We start from the raw sequence: 19,951 nt of genomic DNA, 5'->3' as shown, positions 1-19,951 counted from the left end.
GCAGGCTCGGGGCTTCCCCAAACCTGATAAGAAGCCTGCTTAGCAGACTTGTGGCCCTGGCACTCCACGTCTTTAGCGGTCCACCACGGCGGGGTCTCAGGGGATGGCTGGGACTGAACATCCCGGCGCCTGCCCCTGGGTCCTCACCACTCTTGTGGCCTGGACTGGGTCAGGACATGCAGGCGCACACACATACACACGTGTTTATGGCTGTGTGCACACATGCATGTGGAGGTGTGTGGGCATGTGTGTTTCCATGTGTGTGCACATGCGTGTGTGCATCTGTATTAAGCTAGGAACGAGTTCATGTCAACATCTCTCAGTGAGTCTGCACCTGGCGCTGTGGTGAGCACGGGGATACCCGAGTGCAGGAGAGAGCAGGGTCCTCACACTTGATGGATTGGTATCCTTCTGCAGAGACAAGTGGGTTCACACGACGTCACGTGCCCTGTGCCGCGGCTCCTCTGGGGGGCCCTCTCTGCGGAGGTGAGGTGGGCCTAGGTCCATGAGGTACGGGAGGGAGCCAGGTGTGCATGGGGAGAGCAGCGTGCAGGCTCATGTGGTGAAGCCCACAGTGGGGGTTCACTACAGAGCGCCTGGCTGGGCTTATAGGCTCTGGGCACCATCTGGGCTTTGTTCCAGGTACAGGGCGGCCATCATGAAGGCTGAGCAGGAAGGTGAGTGACCGCACCGATGCTTGCGTGGCTGTGCGTGAGTGCAGTTTACAGACATGGCCGTAATGAGATTGCGCCTCGTGACTCTGGCTGGAAGGGCTTGTGCTTGCGCTCTGTCTTCTACCCTGTGGGTAGGTCGCTGGTGCTCTGCAAACACGTTGTGCTTTATGAGCTCCCTGCAGTGGAGTGAGAGGCTGGAGAGGGAAGAAGGGATCCTGAGCACGTCCCCGGCCAGGGAGGGCCTCGGGAGCAGGGGCACCGGCCAGGGAGGGCCTCGGCAGCAGTGGCACCAGCCAGGGAGGGCCTCGGGAGCACAGCACTGGCCTCTGCGGTCCCGCTTCGCTTGCGTGGATTCCTGGCTTCACGGCTGGTGGTGGTCCATAGCTGCTGTCCTAGTGCACGCCTTGCTCCTTCAGCGGCAAACAGCTTCGCGTAATGGTGCCGTAGACTGAGCTCCCTGTGCTCAGATGCCTGCCATGGTTCCGTACCCTGCCTGAGCCTGGCTCTGTGGCTGATGTGGGAGAGGCTGGGGCTACAGTAGTCCCGGTGGGCGGTGGGCAGGGGCTTTATGATGTTGCCTGTTTTCAGGGCGCAGTGTCAGGCTGGAGCAGCGTCCCCTTCCTGTTGGACATGTGGATCTCTGGGACAGCATCTCTGCGTTTAGGGAGCCCTAACAGACTCCTAGGAGACTTCGGTCCAGATGCGCTAGTGTAGACTGTGGGGTTAGCAGCAGCCGGTGCAAAACCACAGCCTTCCCGCCGCCTCGGGTGACACAGTGACCACACAGAGACAAGCGGTTTTAGGTCCCTCTCATAAAACCTCTCGTCGTTACCAGTTTTCGTGCATTTGCTTTAGGAAACTGCTTAAAATTTCTTCTCCATTAACTAGCAGCTTATGTAATGAGCAAGCAGTAGCCCGATCTACCTCAAATTGGTGCGGTCTTCCAGTGATGACTGCGATGTTTTGGGATCATTGTGGTGTGCTCTTGGTTGAGAGGTGTTGTATTAGGAAAAACAGTCTTGAGGTTTTTACTGGGAAAATAACTGGTTTTACTTCCTGAAAATACACTTCGGAATGGTATCTGATGGGAGGGAAGGGAAGGAGTGTAACGTTACAGACACTTATACTGTGTTCTAATAGTTTGTTTTTCTAAACTTCTCTTAAATTTTTGTTCAGTTACACAACATACATCAAAGTGTTCAGACTAACCGCAGCCATATGGGAGCTGCTACCCAGGAACGCTCATGGAACACAAATCCTAACTGGTCCAAAGGTCGTATTTCCAGTAGAACATAAAACAGATCATTACAAATTTCTCTTGAGCTCAGGACAAGCATAGCCATATCCGTCACACTCGAGTAATGCTCTTTTGCAAGCATCCCGGTGCGTGGTCTGAAAACCACCTCTCCTGAGAATTGCCCCACGGTCGTTGTTGGAGAAGCAGACTGTTTAATTTTATCACGTTCACAACAGTACCACATCAAAAAGTGAATGCTCTATTTTCCTGTTTTTAAATTGTGTTATATCATTAAATGGTTTATTTTTACAATGCAAATACATAAATCTTTTATGATTTATCGGTCTCTTTTAAAATCATAGCTCTAGTTTTTTCTTTATATATAATAAAAACTTGACTGTTACTTTTTTTCTATGCCTGAATAAGATACATGCATTTTTGTGATGTGAATACATAATGCTGTGTACAGCTCATTTGAATTGAAAAATTAAATATATAAAGGTTTAAATAGTTTTCTAGTGAAAACATTTTATCGCACAGAAAACTTTAGATTTTCAGCAAGAATGGTCAGTAAAATCCTGGTATGATTGCCTTGAAATATATTACTTTATTATCTTTAGATCTTGTTTTTTTTTTTTTTTTTAAAGAAATGAAATGCTTGTGGGGACAGACACAATTCTGGTCTGTATCTTTCTTTCTCATCCTTCTTTGATGACCACAACTGAATTTGTGGTCCCAAGTATGCATCAAAATACATTCTGTATTGTGTGGTGTGCTTTCCTTTTACATAATGGCAGCAAACTGTACATATCTCTGTGCTACCTGGTTTTTATTCCACACCGTAGGTATGAATTTAATCCATCTTTATGCATTTACAATGGATGCATTTAAGCCTATAAATTTCCCCCTGAATGCTGCTTTACTTGCACTTTACCAGTTTAGCACGTGGCTATTTTAATTATTTAGCAGTAAATATTTTCTAACTCCCGTTATGACCTTTTTAAACCTAGACTTTATTTAGATGTGTGCTTTTAGATTTCTACATGTATGACCTTGTTTTTGGTAAACGTTTTGTTACTGATTTCTGATTTTATGGCATTGTGTTCAGAGCACATGACCTATATGGCACTGATTCTCTTCTACCTGTTGAGATTTTTGTATTTATTGAGAAACTTGGTTCTCTGGTTGATTTTTATGGCTATTACATATGTGTGCATGAAAAGAATGTGTTCTCACCCACCGTTGGGTATGTGTTTGCATAGATGTCTATTGGCCCAACCTTATTAATTGTATTCAAATTATTCAAGTTTCCTATTTTTTTGTACTCGATTGTTTTTATTAGAGAAATGTATTAACATTTCTCTCCATGATTGTAATCCTGTCAATTTCTTCTTATAATTCTATTAATTTTTTCTCTATATAGTTACAGGCTGTGTTATTGGGTATATTTACGTCGGATTTCATATATATATATATATATATATTTTTTTTTTTTTTTTAAGATTTTATTTATTTATTCGACAAATATAGAGACAGCCAGCGAGAGAGGGAACACAACCAGGGGGAGCAGGAGAGGAAGAAGCAGGCTCATAGCGGAGGAGCCTGATGTGGGGCTCGATCCCATAACGCCGGGATCACGCCCTGAGCTGAAGGCAGACGCTTAACCGCTGTGCCACCCGGGCGCCCCAGATTTCTTATATTTTTATGTGCAGCGTTCCTTTTATAATATTTATAAACTATTTTTAATGAGGTCTTATTTGCCTTCTGTCAATGTTTTCTGGTACTTATACAATCAATCCTGCGTTCTTTTATTTAGTATGTGCTCTTTTTCTCCCACCTTTCACATTCAGCCTTTAAAGATAATGTTTTGTTTTTCTTGAAATCCAACTAAGAATCTCTTTTTTTTTTTAACTTGTTGAGTTCAGTCTGTTTGCACTTGATATGATTACTCACACATTTGGTCTTATTTTCTGCTTTCTCTTCTACATTAAAAAAAAAACTTCTGTACTTTCTGTTTATCATGAATTTTCTTGGCTTCTTCATTTCTTCCTCCTTAGCCTCCTTGGATTGACTGAAAACAGATTTTAATTCTCTTTTTATCCCAGTGAATGCTTTTGGTTTTTTACTGGTTAGCTTCAGGAAACTAGCAGTGTTGTAAGGTGTTCTAACTACGCCTTTTTTTTTTTTTTTTTAATAATGATTTTTTATTATATTACCACCCTCCTCCCCTCTGAAGTCCTCAGTTTGTTTCTCATAGTCCATAGTCTCTCATGTTTCATTCCCCCTTCTGATTACCCCCCTTTCTTTATCCCTTTCTTCCCCTACTGATCATTCTAGTTCTTATGTTCCATAGATGAGAGAAATCATATGATAGTTGTCTTTCTCTGCTTGACTTATTTCACTTAGCATTATCTCCTCCAGTGCCGTCCATGTTGTAGCAAATGTTGAGAACTCGTTCTTTCTGATTGCTGAGTAATATTCCATTGTATATATGGACCACAACTTCTTAATCCAGTCATCTGTTGCAGGGCATCTCGGCTCCTTCCACGATTTAGCTATTGTGGACATTGCTGCTATGAACATTGGGGTGCATATGGCCCTTCTCTTCACTACGTCTGTATCTTTGGGGTAAACACCCAGTAGTGCAATGGCTGGATCATAGGGTAGCTCAATTTTTAACTTTTTAAGGGACCTCCACACTGTTTTCCAGAGTGGCTGTACCAACTTGCATTCCCACCAACAATGTAGGAGGGATCCCCTTTCTCCACATCCTCTCCAACAATTGTTGTTTCTTGCCTTGTCTATTTTTGCCATTCTAACTGGCGTAAGGTGGTATCTCAGTGTGGTTTTGATTTGAATTTCTTTGATGGCTAATGATTTTGAACATTTTTTCATGTGTCTGTTAGCCATTTGTATGTCTTCATTGGAAAAGTGTCTGTTCATATCTTCTGCCCATTTTTTGATTTGCTTATTTGTTTCTCGTGTATTGAGTTTGAGAAGTTCTTTGTAGATCTTGGATACCCGTCCTTTATCTGTAGTGTCATTTGCAAATATATTCTCCCATTCCGTGGGCTGCCTCTTAGTTTTTCTGACTGTTTCCTTGGCTGTGCAGAAACTTTTAATCTTGATGAAGTCCCATAAATTCATTTTATCTTTTGTTTCTCTTGCCTTTGGGGAACTACGCCTTTCTGTTAAACTCTTAGACTCAGTGCCTTGCCCAGTGCCTGGTGTTTTGTGGACGGTCTCTGGGTGTTCGCGTCGTGTCTGTTGCATTGTCTGGACGTTGCGATTTACCAAGCTGGCTTGACCCCGTGCTCGCTTGTGGATGCCTCAGCTATGTTGGGATTAGGGGCTGGGGGGCCCTGAGTGGATTCCTCTGTGTCGTGTTTCTCACCTGAAATGGGTATAAAGTAGTTTACGTCTCATAAGTGTGTTGAGAGGATGAAGTGCTCAGTGCCCAGAATGCTGTGGGCACAGGGAAGACTCTCTGTTTGCTGTTGATTTGTGTAAACCTTCGTTTCCTGTTTGTGCCTGAACAACAACCTCGAGGTATGTGCTCAGTAAGGGTCAGATACACTTCTTTACATTGTTCTTAATAATTTGGATATTCTTGGCATGGAAGGAAGATGGACATTGTTATGAGCCATAATTATTTAGTGTTTGGGTCCAAAAATGGTTCTGTACGTGGAGTGCAGTTGAGCCCCTTCTAGGAGCTATTTTAAGTCACTGCAGCCTTCCTTCTGACTGCAGCCCGAGGGGAAGTGATGATCGGATCAGGCATAGGTCCTCCAAGGGACCCCACCAGGGACATGCACGGGGCTCCACGCAAGCCTGTGCACAGACCCCTGCACGGGGGCCTTAGGGCTTGATAACCGGCAGATTCATAACCTCAAACCTCAAGTGCCCCATTCAGGGCATCTTTCAGATAATTTATTGAAGATATAAATTTAAATATAAATTCTGGTACATTAATCTTGTAGTCTTTTTTATCTTTTATCGTACTTTTCTAACTCTCGGTGGCATTTCATACATAGAAAACATACACCAACACTTCCTAAGGTCAGAATGTACCGTTAGTAATTATTCATAAGGAAGTTTTTGGAGGCCAATTCTGAAATTGTTATAAATAAGAGAAATACTTTGTGTCAGTTTCTTTTTTTTTCTTTTGTTTGTTTGTTTATATATTGTTTATTTGTAGGAGTTCTATGTCGATCACTGTGTATAGGATGTGGTAGGAGATAAGCACTTATAAATATTAATAAATCATTAATTCTATACATTTGCAAAAAAAGACTTCTTAATCAAATTTGTATGTTCAAATTCAATAATTATTTGATTCAAAAAAATAAAAATGCAAAGACCCCAGACTCTGATTCTTAAGGTATTCCTTTCTTTATGCAGATTGTTGCTAAGTCCAGGGTTTTGTTTTTTTTATTTTAATGATTTTTTATTTATTTATAATGATTTATTATGTTAGTCACCATACAGTACATTCCTGGTTTCTGATGTAAGGCTCGATGATTCATTAGTTGCGTATAACACCCAGTGCACCATGCAATACGTGCCCTCCTTACTACCCATCACCAGCCTATCCCATTCCCCCACCCCCTCCCCTCTGAAGCCCGCAGTTTGTTTCTCAGAGTCCATAGTCTCTCGTGCTTCAGTGTCAGTTTCTTACTTCAGATTCACCGTTGTTAGATATCACCAGTGTAATGTTTATTAATTCAGCCTTTAAAGAACACATCTTGTTTCTTCCCCTTACAATTCTAGGGATCATCATTCACGACCCAACAGCACCAGGTTTATAACCTTTTTGCCACCACAGCCACCGGGGACAGCATAAAGCTGTGGGACTTGAGAACCCTGAGGTAAGGCCCGCCCTGGCCTGCAGGTCGCAGCCGGGGACACACGGGACGCGCTTCTGTGACAGCTCCTGAGGCATGTGGCCTTAGGGTCCGTAAACTCGGTTTGATCTCTTTGCTAAATACGACCAGGTTGTAGTGAACGGATTCATGCTGACCCATCTGAGAACTGGTCACACCAATTCGGAATGCTAACAGAAAGGGTGCTGGTCTTTCCTCTGCTGTGTGAGTGTCTTGTGACCCCTGAGGGTCAAAGATGCACAGGGAGGTGAGGAGATGCTCAAACTCTAGTCATGCAAACACGTAGATATGTGTACTCCTGTTCTCTAAAAAGATAGTTCTGCTATGGGGACTAATCACTAAATCGATAACGTATGTAACAAAGTGTCATCAACACTTGTGTGTGTGCACGCACAATACCGATTTGCAAGGGCAGAATGAGCTGTGTCTCTGCTCTCCTCTAATCGCTAAGCGAATACAGAAACCGCTCTCACGTGGGGAGGGTATGCTCCCCGAGGCCGTCTCCGGGTGTGGCTCTGTTTGGCATCGCGGAGCTCCCTGGAGCCCAGCCCTGTGCTGGTCAACACTTGCGAAGGCTTTCCCTGGGCGGCTCTGGCCATCCCCAGAGGTGTTGGAGATTTTCTGGGTGACACCAGCATCGGTTCTCTGACATCTGTAACAATAAGCAGGTTTTATGTAACACTTTGTAAGTAGTTGGTTGTGGCACTTGACCAGCCTTGAAAGAGTGTCGCACCTCCCAAAAGTCTTTGAATCACTGATCCAAATAATTTATGATTTGAAAACGTTCGTTTTTATATTTTTTTAAAGATCTCCAGAGTAACCGGCCTGCCTTTAATAACTCACATGAGAGTGTGTTGTCTCAGTGCTGGTGTGTTAATTATTGTAAAGACAGGCTACAAGTCAGTGTCCTTTGCCCTAATTTGTGTTAAATTAAAAAATCATTTTTTTCTCTTGGTATTTATTTTTTTCCTATAGATGCGAGCGCTGTTTTGAAGGACATCCAAACCACGGATACCCATGTGGGATTGCCTTTAGCCCTTGCGGACGCTACGTGGCTTCTGGTGCAGAGGACAGACATGTAAGTACCGCTGTGGCGTGTTTTTTGGTCTTCAGCCGTGAGACTCTAGACTCATTCTTGTGGAAACTGTTTAATGTTGTTGCACATGAGGATAAAAATCTATTTTAAGAAGGTTGGCTACTGGCCAGGGTTTGAGACTTGCAAGTAGTAGTATTTTAATAAGAGTAATGTGTGAGTTATGAAAGGTCCTCATGTGTTAGTTTTGGTGAGGCAGGATTATTTTAAACCCCAGTCATATATCAGTTTATTTCTTTATTCATTTATCAATCATTGCACAAATTGCCTTCCATGGGAAAGGAATTGCTACGTGCTGCATTTTCTGTGAATCACCACATAACGACTCTAATAAATAAAATACCAGATCAAAGTATTTAACTGGGAGTGTTCCTTTTTGATATCTTAGGGAACAATTTTTATTTTATTTTATAAAATATACTTATTTTATTATTATTTTTTCTAACCTTCCAAAGAAGTGCCTTTATTTATTTACAGGGCTTAAGAAGGGAAAAAACTCTAGAAGAAGGGAATTTCAGAATAGGCCCTGGTGCACGGAGGACTTGGCAGGGTCTAGGATGCAGTCTCCCGTGTTTCCTGGTGGTCACTGTCTGGTCGTGGGGGCATCCCGCGGTCTCTTGGTCGGCCACTTTGGGCCCCAGCGACTGGCCCTGGCGACTTCTCAGCTCCCGGTCAGCCCTGTCACCCCGCACCAGCTCTTCCTTGTACAGACTTTCACGATGGCTGGGGACTTCCTCTGGGGCGACTTGTTCCCAGAGTCTGTAGTCTTGCCGTTAGGAGCCGCAGTATGGAGGGCGTCACTGGTCAGCTACTACTTATGGGTCTAGTTGCTGGCGGTGCTGGAGGGGAGAGCCGGACTCCTGCGCCTCTGTCGGCCAGCGCTTCAGCTTGTCGTCTGCGATGGTGTCGCAGTTGTGGCACTGGAAGCGCTGCTGGTCGCTGTTCCTCTGTGCCGTGGCCTGCAACGACTGCATGATGACCCAGTGGACCTCGTCCAGCAGCTCGCGGAGGCTGCTGTCCAGGTAGAGTGCAGGCTGCTCACGACCCTTCCCCATGGGTGTGGCTGTGGGGGTGTTTCTGATTGGTGAGACACACAAACAAACACGGGGTCCAGCTCACTCGGGGTGTGCTTCCCTGAGCAAAAGCGGTGGAATCCAAATTCAGCCGTGTTCACTGAGCCACTCAGCGGGCGGGCGGAGACGCCAGAACCATCGCGGGTTGGATGTCCTCTCGCGGGTTAGTCATGGGTCGTTGATGTTCGGAGACATCACATGGCTTCTTTAGTGGACGGTGTCACAGCCAGAGCCATTTTGCTGTCCTGGGACCACGTGTTGATCTGTGAGTGCTTGTTGATCAGAAAGACACCTGTGCCTGGGCTTTCCACAAGGTTTCGTGACCTGGAGCGGCTGTTCTGAACTCCTCCACAGACAGGTTGTGGTCAGCGGGCAGCATGGGGGTGTTTTGTGTTTCCAACCTTTTCTGTTAGAGGAGCCCCTTCTTTTTCCTGCTCCTTCCTGTGGCTTTTCGTATTCTCCACCATCAGATCGTTCTGGGTCAGTTGGCCATGGTTCAGAACAGTTGACCGTGTGATGGTCTGAGAGCCGATAGACAGTTTTGATGCCACAGACGTTGTGGTGGGTTTGCACACTGATCCAGTAAAAATTCCAGCCCTCGCTTTCTGTCACTTGGATCCACCTGCTCTTCAGAGTTATTCATCAGCACTGACTTCTCCACATCAGTGACCCATTTCACTTTTCCTGCCACAGTTCACAGGTACTTACGGTGCTGACAGGAATGTCCGCTTTCTCTTCCTCTCCAGTGAGTCCTGCCTCAGGTTCTTAGCTGATGGCAGATGGCTTTTCTGCCACTTCTTGGTGGGCGTGTGGTGTGGAGGAGCACCGAGGAGTCTGGAACATGGTGGCCCAGGGCTGCCAGCCCCACTGCAGGCTGGCAGGACGACACCAGCTGCCACCCCATGGACCGGCCCAAGTACTTATTTCATTTCATTGTTTTAAATTGATTTTTTAATTTTAATTTAAGTTTTTTAGAGAGAGAGGTGGGGGAAGAGCATGGGGAGGGAGAGAATCTCAAGCAGGCTCCGCAGCCAGTGTGCAGCCCAACTTGGGGCTCGATCTCATGACCCTGAGATCATGACCTGAGCCAAAAATCCAGAGTCAGATGCTCACCCAACTGAGCCATCCAGGAGCCCCTCAGTGTACTTATTTTAATGAAATCTCCTTCCCTTCCTCTCCCCAACATACCTTACACGTTAGACACACATGTCTTATGGTGGATTTGGAATAGAAACTAATACATATCCATTTGTCCTCAACATATTTAACAAGGCTTTGTGTTAGTTTCCTAGGGCTATTGCAACAAATCACCACAAATTTGGTGGCTTAAGACAGCAGAAATCTGTTATCTCACAGTTCTGGAGGCTGCAAGTCTAAAATCAAGGTGTTGGAGGGTTGGTTCCTCCTGGAGGCCCTGAGGAACCAAGTGCCCTGGCCCCTTCCACTCCTGGGGCTGGCTGCCGATCTCTGACATTCTTTGGCTCGGGGCTCATCAGTCCAGTGTCTGCCTCCATCTTCACATAGCTATCTTCCCTGATGTTGCCATGCTCCCTCTTCTTTCTCTTATAAGGACAATGATCACCGGACACTCTAAATCCAAGCTGATCTTATGATCTTAACATAATCATATCAGCAGAGATCCTACTTCCAATAAGATTACTTTCACAGGTCCTATGGTTAGGACTTGAACATATCGCTTTGGGGGACACAGTTCAACTTACTACTAGTCTATGAGGGTTATCTAAATAAAAAAGGCAGAGAAATTTCTAAAAACTCAAGGAAACTATATATAGAGTTTATTTGGAAAAAAAGAACTTACTATTTAGTTGAGATATTTATTGTCTAAACTTTTTTCTTACTCAGTTTGATGAGAATGGAATTTAAAAATATGGAAAACTATTTTATGAAACTTTTAAGTAGGAAAATCTATTCTAAAATTTTACCAGTTCGTAAGTAACTAAATGTGCTCCGTTGATGTCTTTCTTTGTCATCTGCTATGATAGATACTTGAGTTCACTCTAAATGAGGTACTTTGATTATGTGAAAGTGGGCAGAAATAGATACTTCAGGTTTTCTCAAAGAATACAATGTATTCTGAAATGTGAGTGCTATGTAGCTAATAAGTAATTTGCAAATTTATTAAAGCAACTTAAATAATTAAAATAAGTAACATTTATTTGACAGTATGACCTATTTGCCACCATTTTGGATGCTTCTTTTTCTTTTTCTTTTTTTTTTTTTTTTTGATTTTGGACAAAAACCTTGCTGGCGTTACTAGTACCACCACCAAGAAAATAATGTGATTTTTGGTTTTTCCTCTAAATTGTTTCTCTATATGGGGTGCCTGGGTGGCTCATTCAATTGAGCGACTGATTCTTGATTTTGGCTCAGGTCATGATCTCAGGGTTGTGGGCTTGAGCCCTACATCGGGCTCCATGCGGGGCATGGAGCCTACTTAAGATTCTCGCCCCCCCCACTCATGTGTGCACTCGATAGATAGATAGATAGATAGATAGATAGATAGATAGATAGATAGATGGATAGTTTTCTCTGTATCCTGTCATGTACCCTAAACTCTCTTACAAATTCAAATCCAGCCATCAAGTTAACATTTTATTATGCGTAATGACTTTGTGGCTTTCAGGTAGAATATCAAATCCTTATTTGCTTCGAAGGCTTGAGCACTACTTGGATATTACCTAAGAAATCCATGACATAACTTAAATATGGATCTATTCTTCTAGGAGCCAAATGTAAGTCAACTGTGTACATTGAATTTTCTTGAAATTTTTGATCACTATTTTCTTTTATTCAACATATTTGTGAGTGCAGCTGAAAAATCATTGAAATTAAGAGTATAAAGTCACAGACATTGAAAATAGATGAGAAATGAAGCTGATGTGAGAACAGTTAAGTCTAAAGTAGGCTTTAAAGCTTAAACCATTACTAGAGATAATGAGGATATTTAATAATGATAACAATGCCGATCTGTATAGAAAATATCATAATTCTTGATGAAGTCCCAATAGTTCATTTTTGCCTTTGCTTCCCTTGCCTTTGGAGATGTGTCTAGCAAGAAGTTGCTGCGGCCAAGGTCATAGAGGTGGCTGCCTGTGTTCTCCTCAAGGATTTTGATGGATTCCTGTTTCACATTTAGGTCTTTCATCCATTTTGAGTCTGTTTTTGTGTGTGGTGTAAGAGAATGGTCCTGTTTCATTCTGCTGCATGTGGCTGTCCAATTTTCCCAACACCTTTTGTTGAAGAGACTTTTTTTCCATTGGATATTCTTTCCTGCTTTGTCGAAGATTAGTTGACCATAGAGTTGAGGGTCCATTTCTTTCTTTTTTTTTTTTTTTATGTTTTATAACATCACCATGAATTCTTTTTTTTTAAATAATATTTTTTTATTATGTTAGTCACCATACAGTACATCCCTGGTTTTTGATGTAAAGTTTGATGATTCATTAGTTGCGTATAACACCCAGTGCACCATGCAACACGTGCCCTCCTTACTACCCATCACCAGTCTATCCCATTCCCCCACCCCCCTCCCCTCTGAAGCCCTCAGTTTGTTTCTCAGAGTCCATAGTCTCTCATGCTTCATTCCCCCTTCTGATTACCCCCCCTTTCTTTATCCCTTTCTTCCCCTACCGATCTTCCTACTTCTTATGTTCCATAGATGAGTGAAACCATATGATAATTGTCTTTCTCTGCTTGACTTATTTCGCTTAGCATTATCTCCTCCAGTGCCGTCCATGTTGCAGCAAATGTTGAGAAATCGTTCATTTTTTTTTAAAGATTTTATTTATTTATTCGACAGAGATAGAGACAGCCAGCGAGAGAGGGAACACAAGCAGGGGGAGTGGGAGAGGAAGAAGCAGGCTCACAGCGGAGGAGCCTGATGTGGGGCTCGATCCTATAACGCCGGGATCACGCCCTGAGCCGAAGGCAGACACTTAACCGCTGTGCCACCCCAGGCGCCCCGAGAAATCATTCATTTTGATAGCTGAGTAATATTCCATTGTATATTACCCCAAAGATACAGACGTAGTGAAGAGAAGGGCCATATGCACCCCAATGTTCGTAGCAGCATTGTCCACAATAGCTAAATCGTGGAAGGAGCTGAGATGCCCTTCAACAGACGAATGGATAAAGAAGATGTGGTCGATATATACAATGAGGGTCCATTTCTGAGTTCTCTATTCTGTTCCATTGATCTATGTGTCTGTTTTTGTGCCAGTACCATGCTGTCTTGATGATTACAGCTTTGTAATAGACCTTGAAGTCCGGAATTGTGATGCCACCAGCTTTGGTTTTCTTTTTCAACATTCCTCTGGCTATTTGGGGCCTTTTCTGGTTCCATACAAATTTTAGGATTATTTGTTCATTTCTGTGAAAAAAGTTGATGATATTTGATAGGGATCACATTGAATGTGTAGATTGCTCTAGGTAGCATAGACATTTTTACAATATTTGTTCTTCCAGTCCATGAGCATGGAATGTTTTTCCATTTCTTTGTGCCTTCCTCAGTTTCTTTCATGAGTATTCTATAGTTTTCTGAGTACAGATCCTTTGCCTCTTTGGTTAGGTTTATTCCTAGGTCTCTTACGGTTTTAGGTGCAATTGTAAATGGGATCAATAAGATAAAAAGCTTTAGCATAGCAAAGGAAGCATTCAACAAAATCAAAGATAACGGAGAGAATGGGAGAAGATATTTGCAAATGACATATCAGATAAAGGTCTAGTATCCAAAATCTATAAAGAACTTACCAAACTCAACTCCCAAAGAATAGTCCAATCAATCAAGAAATGGGCAGAAGACATGAACAGACATTTTTGCAAAGAAGACATCCAAATGGCCAGGAGACATTGAAAAAGTGATCAACATCACTCAGCATCAGGGAAATACAAATCAAAACCACAATGAGATACCACCTTACACCAGTCAGAATGGCTAAAATTAACAAGTCAGGAAACAACAGATGTTGGTGAGGATGTGGAGAAAGGGGAACCCTCCTGTGCTGTTGGTGGGAATGCAAGCTGCTGCAGCCATTCTGGAAACAGTATGGGGGTTCCTCAGAAAGTTAAAAATAGAGCTACCCTATGACCCAGCAATTGCACGACTGGGAATTTACCCCAAAGATACAAATGTAGTGATCCGAAGGGGCACCTGCACCCCAATGTTTATAGCAGGAATGTCCACAATAGCCAAAATGTGGAAAGAACCTGTATGTCCATTGACAGATGAATTGATAAAGAAGATGTGGTTTATATATACAAAAGAATATTATGCAGCCATCAAAAATGAGATCTTGCCATTTGCAATGATGTGGATGGTATTATGCTAAGCAAAATAAGTCAGTCAGAGAAAGACAATTATCATATGATCTCACTGATACGTGGAATTTAAGAAACAAGGCAGAGGATCATAGGGGAAGAGAGGGAAAAATGAAACAAGACAAAACCAGAGAGGGAGACAAACCATAAGAGACTCAATCTCAGGAAACAAACTGAGGGTTGCTGGAGGGGAGGGGGGGTGGGAGGGATGGAGTGGCCGGGTGATGGACAATGGGGAGGGTATGTGTTGTGGTGAGTGCTGTGTATTGTGTAAGACTGATGAATCACAGACCTGTACCCCTGAAATAAGTAATACATTATATATTATTAATAATAAAAAAGAAAATATCCTAATTCTAAATCTGTATACACCTGATAACATAGTTTCAAAATATAAAAGGCAAAAGTATTATAACCCTAAGAAGAAAAAGAAGCATCCTCAATTATAATGGAAGACTTTAACAAACTTATTTTAATGGCTAGAAAGCAAATCATTGCTGACCGTGATGGTCTTCTGCTCACTATGCTCTGCTGATTCTGCAGCATCATGTCTATGATCGTGTAGATCGTCTCCAAGGACTGCTCAAGTCTTTACGTGCTGTTCAGGAGTCTCCACGATGGGCTCCAGCTTGCCTGTTGAGCCTGCTCTATGTCTCCTGTGTGTCCTATTTTCTATTCCATGGTGTCATACAAACTCCGGATATGACAGTCCTTTTTATAATACAGAAAAATGAGGGTGAACCAAAAAAAATTCTCATAGACAAGAGACCACACAGAAAAATGTGTTTTCTGTGCAGGTGAAAACTTAACAATGTATTTGAAAATAAGCTGAAGGAAATTAAGAAAACACATAAAGTTTAACAGAACAGCTAAAGCAGAAACAGAGTAGTTCGGAAATAAAACTGGGAGACACAGGAGTATATGAAACGAAAACTGATAAGCATTAGAAAAACATTAGAAAAAAAAATTTCAGAAATAAAGGCCACATTTGAATGAATATAGTAGAAAGTAGATACTCCAGAGAGCATAATAAGGGAAAAAGAAGATATGAAGGAGAAAAAGAATTCAATGCATCCATACATGAATAAAGAAAATGATGAAAACATTCAAGTTGAAAGACAGATATAGAAGTTTTGCTAAAGAGATTCAACCTACATATAATTGGAGACCCTGAAGAATATTTTTCAACCAGTAATTGAACAGAACTAATATTTAAAATTGTAATTCAAAAGTAGCTTTTTCAGAAATTACTTAAATCTGTATATTGAAAGCCTCAGCATTGAGGGCACCTGAGGCTTGTGCTTGGTGACTCTGTGGCTGTGAGTCTGGTGGCATTTACATTGCTAGAATGTGGTTGTCTGATGGCATTAAGGTCATTTGCCAATTTTAAAAGCATAGCCCTGAAGCCACAGGAAAGACCCAGAATGTTTGTTGAGTGAATAAATGATCTCTTCTTGGGTCCCCAAGATGCGCTGAAAGTTTTATCTATCTCTAGTAAAAATGACATCAGTTTTCTTTTTTTTAATTTATTTTTTAAATTCCAATGTAGTTATCATACAGTGTTATATTAACATACAGTGTTTCATGTGTATAAAACAGTGATCCAACAATTCTGTACATTACTCAGTGTTCATCACAGTAAGTGGACTCTTAATCCCTTTTATCTAGTTCACTCACTCACCCCCTCCCCCACAACCACCAGTTTGTTCTCTATGGCTAAGAGTTTATTTTTTGTCTTTTTTTTCTTTCTTCATTTGTTTTGTTCCTTAAATTCCACATTTGAGTGAGATCATATGTACTTGTCTTTCTCTTATTACACTTAGCATAATACCCTCCAGATCCATCCGTGCCATTGCAAATGGCAAGACTTCATTCTTTTTTATGGCTTATCTTCTTCATCCATTCGTCAGTCTGTGGGTACTTGGGCTGCTTCCATGGTTTGGCTGTTGTAAATAATGCTGTTATAAACATCGGGGTGCATGCATCCCTTTGAATGAGTGTTTTTGTATTCTTTGGGTAAATATCCAGTAGTGCAATTGCTGGGTCGTAGGGTAGTTCTATTTTTAACTTTCTGAGGAACCCCCACACTGTTTTTCAGAGTGGCTGCACCGCTTTGCATTCCCACCAACAGTGCAGGACGGTTCCCCTTTCTCTGCATCCTCCTCAACACCTGTGGTTTTTGTGTTTTTGATTTTAGTGATTCTGACAGGTGTGAGATAGCATCTCATTGTGGTTTTGATTTCATTTTCCTGATGATGAGTGATGTTGAGCATCTTTTCATGTGTCTGTTGGCCATCTGGATGTTTTCTTTGCAGAAACGTCTGTTCATGTCTTCTCCCCATTTTTTAATTAGACTGTTTGGTTTTTGGCTGTTGAATTGTATAGGTTCTTTATAGATTTTGGATACCAGCCCTTTATCTGTAATGTCATTTGCAAATATCTTCTCCCATTCTGTAGGTTGCCTTTTAGTTCTGTTGATTGTTTCCTTTGCTGTGCAGAAGCTGTTTATTTTGATGAAGTCTCAATAGTTTAATTTGGCTTTATACATTGCCTCAGGAGACCTATCTAGAAAAAATTTTCTATGGTTGATGTCAAAGAGATAACTGCCTATGTTTTCTTCAGGGAGTTTTATGGTTTCCCATCTCACATTTAGGTCTTTAATCCATTTTCAGCTTATTTTGTGTATGGTTTAAGAAACTGGTCCAGTTTCATTCTTTTGCATGTGGCTGTCCAGTTTCCCCAACACCATTTATTAAAGAGACTGTCTTTTTCCCATTGCATATTCTTTCCTCCTTTGTCAAAGATTAATTGACCATGTAATTGTGGGTTTATTTTTGGGTTCTCTGTTCTGTTCCATTGATCTAGAAGTCTGTTTTTGTGCCAATACCATACTGTTTTGGTTACTTCAGCCTTGTAGTATGTCTTGAAATCTGGGATTGTGATACTTCCAGTGTTGTTTTTCTTTTTCAAAATTGCTTTGATTTTTTTTTATTAATTTCAATTAGCCAACATATAGTACATCGTTAGTTTTGATATAATGTTCAATGATTCATTAGTTGCATGTAACACCAGTGCTCATCACATCACATGCCCTCCTTAATGCCCATCACCTGTTACTCCATTCCCTAACCCCCTAACTTCTGCAACCCTTAGTTTGTTTCCTGGAGTCAAGAGTCTCTCGTGGTTTGTCTCCCTCTCTGATTTCTTTCCACTTAGGTTTCCTTCCCTTCCCTTATCATCCTCTGCGCTGCTTCTTATATTCCACATCTTAGTGAAACCATATGATTGTCTTTCTCTGATTGATTTATTTCACTTAACGTAATACCGTAATACTGTCCAGAGCAATCTACAGATTCAGTGCAATTCCTATCAAAATATCAATAGCATTTTTCACAGAACTAGAACAAATAATCCTAAAATTTGTATGGAAACAGAAAAGACCCCAAATCTACTACACAATCATTTTTAAGTGGCAGAAGAAATATCTAAATAAGCGGAAATAAAATAGATCATAAAATGAAAGCTTCTCTCTGTGTTTATGAGTATAGTTGACCCTTGAACAACATGGGGATTAACAGTAAAAATTTCCCCAGTAACTTTTGATTCTCCTCAGACGTACCCGTCAATAGCCTACTGTTGAGCAGAAGCCTTGATAACGTAGACATAGTTTGTGTGTTGTGTGTATTGTATGCTGTGTCTCTATGATAAGGTCAGCTAGAGGGAAGTCACTGAGAAGATCGTAAGGAAGAGAGAATAAACTTGCAATACTGTAGTTATCAAACAAATCTGGGTGTAAGTGGGCCCACACAGTTTAAACCTGTGTTGTTCAAGGATCAACTGTACGATTAAAAATAAAGCAATTAAACAAAGCTGAGGTCAGTATATTGATTATATTAGTGAATTCAAGTAGAATAAAGTTATCTTTTAAAAGAGAGACACTCCGATTGGATTTTATAGATAAGAAGAAACATCTGAGTTTATGCTGAATGCAGAGGAGGTGCTCTGAGCAAAGTGATTCAGAAAGGTAAAGAGAGGGGCATGTGTGTCAGGCAAATGAGGCCGATTATGTGATCCCGGTTTCACATAAGATGCAGTTCAACCCCCAAAAATTAAGGAGGAAAAGACACTTTATAATGCCAAAGGCTGAAACTCACAGTGAAAATATAATGTCTCTTCATCAATGAAAATAAACAGAGGAGCAAATTCATAAAGCAGATATACCAGAAATGAAACAGTAAATAGGCAGACATCAATAATGGGACTTGAACAAATCTCTGTCCTCAATAGACCAGGTGCATGAGCACAGTGAGGTTATAGGACACATAACCCGTATCGGTAATGTGTCATCTTACAGACACGCGTACCATAGTTGCACGCCAACGAGGAAGGCACCGTCTTTCCACAGGCACATCAGACATATGAACATTAACCATATATGAATCCACAGAGAAAAGCACAACAAATTCAGGAAAGAACAAAAGTAGCGTTCTCTCACCACGATGCAGTTAACCCATAAAGTAGTAATGACATACAAAACAAGAATTCCTCGCTTGTGGATACAAAAGTTCTATTAGGGAACTCTTGGTTTAAAGATGTAAAGCAAAATGAAATTGTAGTATTTCTTGAAAATAAGGATATTTTCAACATGCTATTTCAGTGTCTCTGGGATACAAGCAAAATAGTGGTTGGAGGAGATTTTAAGGAAGGGAACAAGAAGTGAATTAAATATCTGTCTATAAATCAAGAAAAGGAACAACAAAATAAAGAACAAGAAATTGAGATAAAAGCAGACGGAGGACAAAGTACAAAATAAACTTAGGCTAGTCTAGATTTTTGAGAAAGAGAGAACTTAATATATAATTAATAAGAAATGATGAAGAGGGGAAAAAAACATGGAACAGAGGAACTTTTGAAAATTGGGAGACTGTTTTTCACAGTTTATGCTAATAAATATGAAAGGCATATAAAAATGGATGATTTGCAGGAAATATATCAGAATTTTCCCGAAAAGACAAATAAATGAACAGGTTAGTTTTTATAGAATAGAAAAAAATTTCCAAGAGCTTTTCTGCAAAAAAGTACTAGATCCAGATGATTTCTCAGGGGACTTTACCAAACTTTTAAAATCAGAGATACTTAACTCTTTAAGGTAAATAAGGAAAACATCCAGAGTATTTTTTGAAATGAATATAACTGATATGAAAACATGATAAAATTTCAGAGAAAAGTTACATTTTACTTATAAATTCAAAAATCTTAAGTGAAATAGAAATAAACAGAATCTGACCACAATAATTTATCAATGCTCATGAGATTCCAGGATGGCTCAGTATTGAGGAAGCCATTAACTAATGTAATGAGATTGTGTCATCATTTTCGCATACACAGAGAAGCCATTTCAACACAATTCCCCATTCATTTCATATAAAATACCCCTTGCAGGATAAATGTATGAATATTTGTTTCAAATGATCAAATACTTTCCTTGCCCAAACTCCAGCATCTTATGGGGAAACAGTAGAGGCAGCCTCTGATCGGGAACAAAGCAAGAATGCCCATCGATCCCACTGCTGTTTCACGGAGTGTTGGAGTATTTACCTATGAAATTTGGCAAGATACAGAGAGATAATTGTAACTGAAAAGGAACAGTTAAA

The 19,951-nt window shown here is 41.2% G+C and overlaps 1 protein-coding gene across 1 annotated transcript in view; it reads left to right on the top strand.

The window, feature by feature from the left end:
- Positions 1-19,951, top strand: part of WDR27 (WD repeat domain 27) — a 103,364-nt gene that overhangs the window by 63,802 nt on the left and 19,611 nt on the right. The window contains exons 20-21 of the mRNA XM_040627498.1: positions 6,682-6,779; positions 7,770-7,872. Coding sequence (XP_040483432.1) covers positions 6,682-6,779; positions 7,770-7,872 — 201 coding nt within the window. The remainder of the gene's footprint in view (positions 1-6,681; positions 6,780-7,769; positions 7,873-19,951) is intronic.

The sequence above is a fragment of the Ursus maritimus genome, unplaced genomic scaffold (genome assembly GCF_017311325.1).
Source record: "Ursus maritimus isolate PB19 unplaced genomic scaffold, ASM1731132v1 scaffold_13, whole genome shotgun sequence".
NCBI classification, from domain to species: Eukaryota; Metazoa; Chordata; class Mammalia; order Carnivora; family Ursidae; genus Ursus; species Ursus maritimus.
Note: the sequence above shows the minus strand (reverse complement) of the source record. Positions and strands in the feature narration are given on the sequence as shown.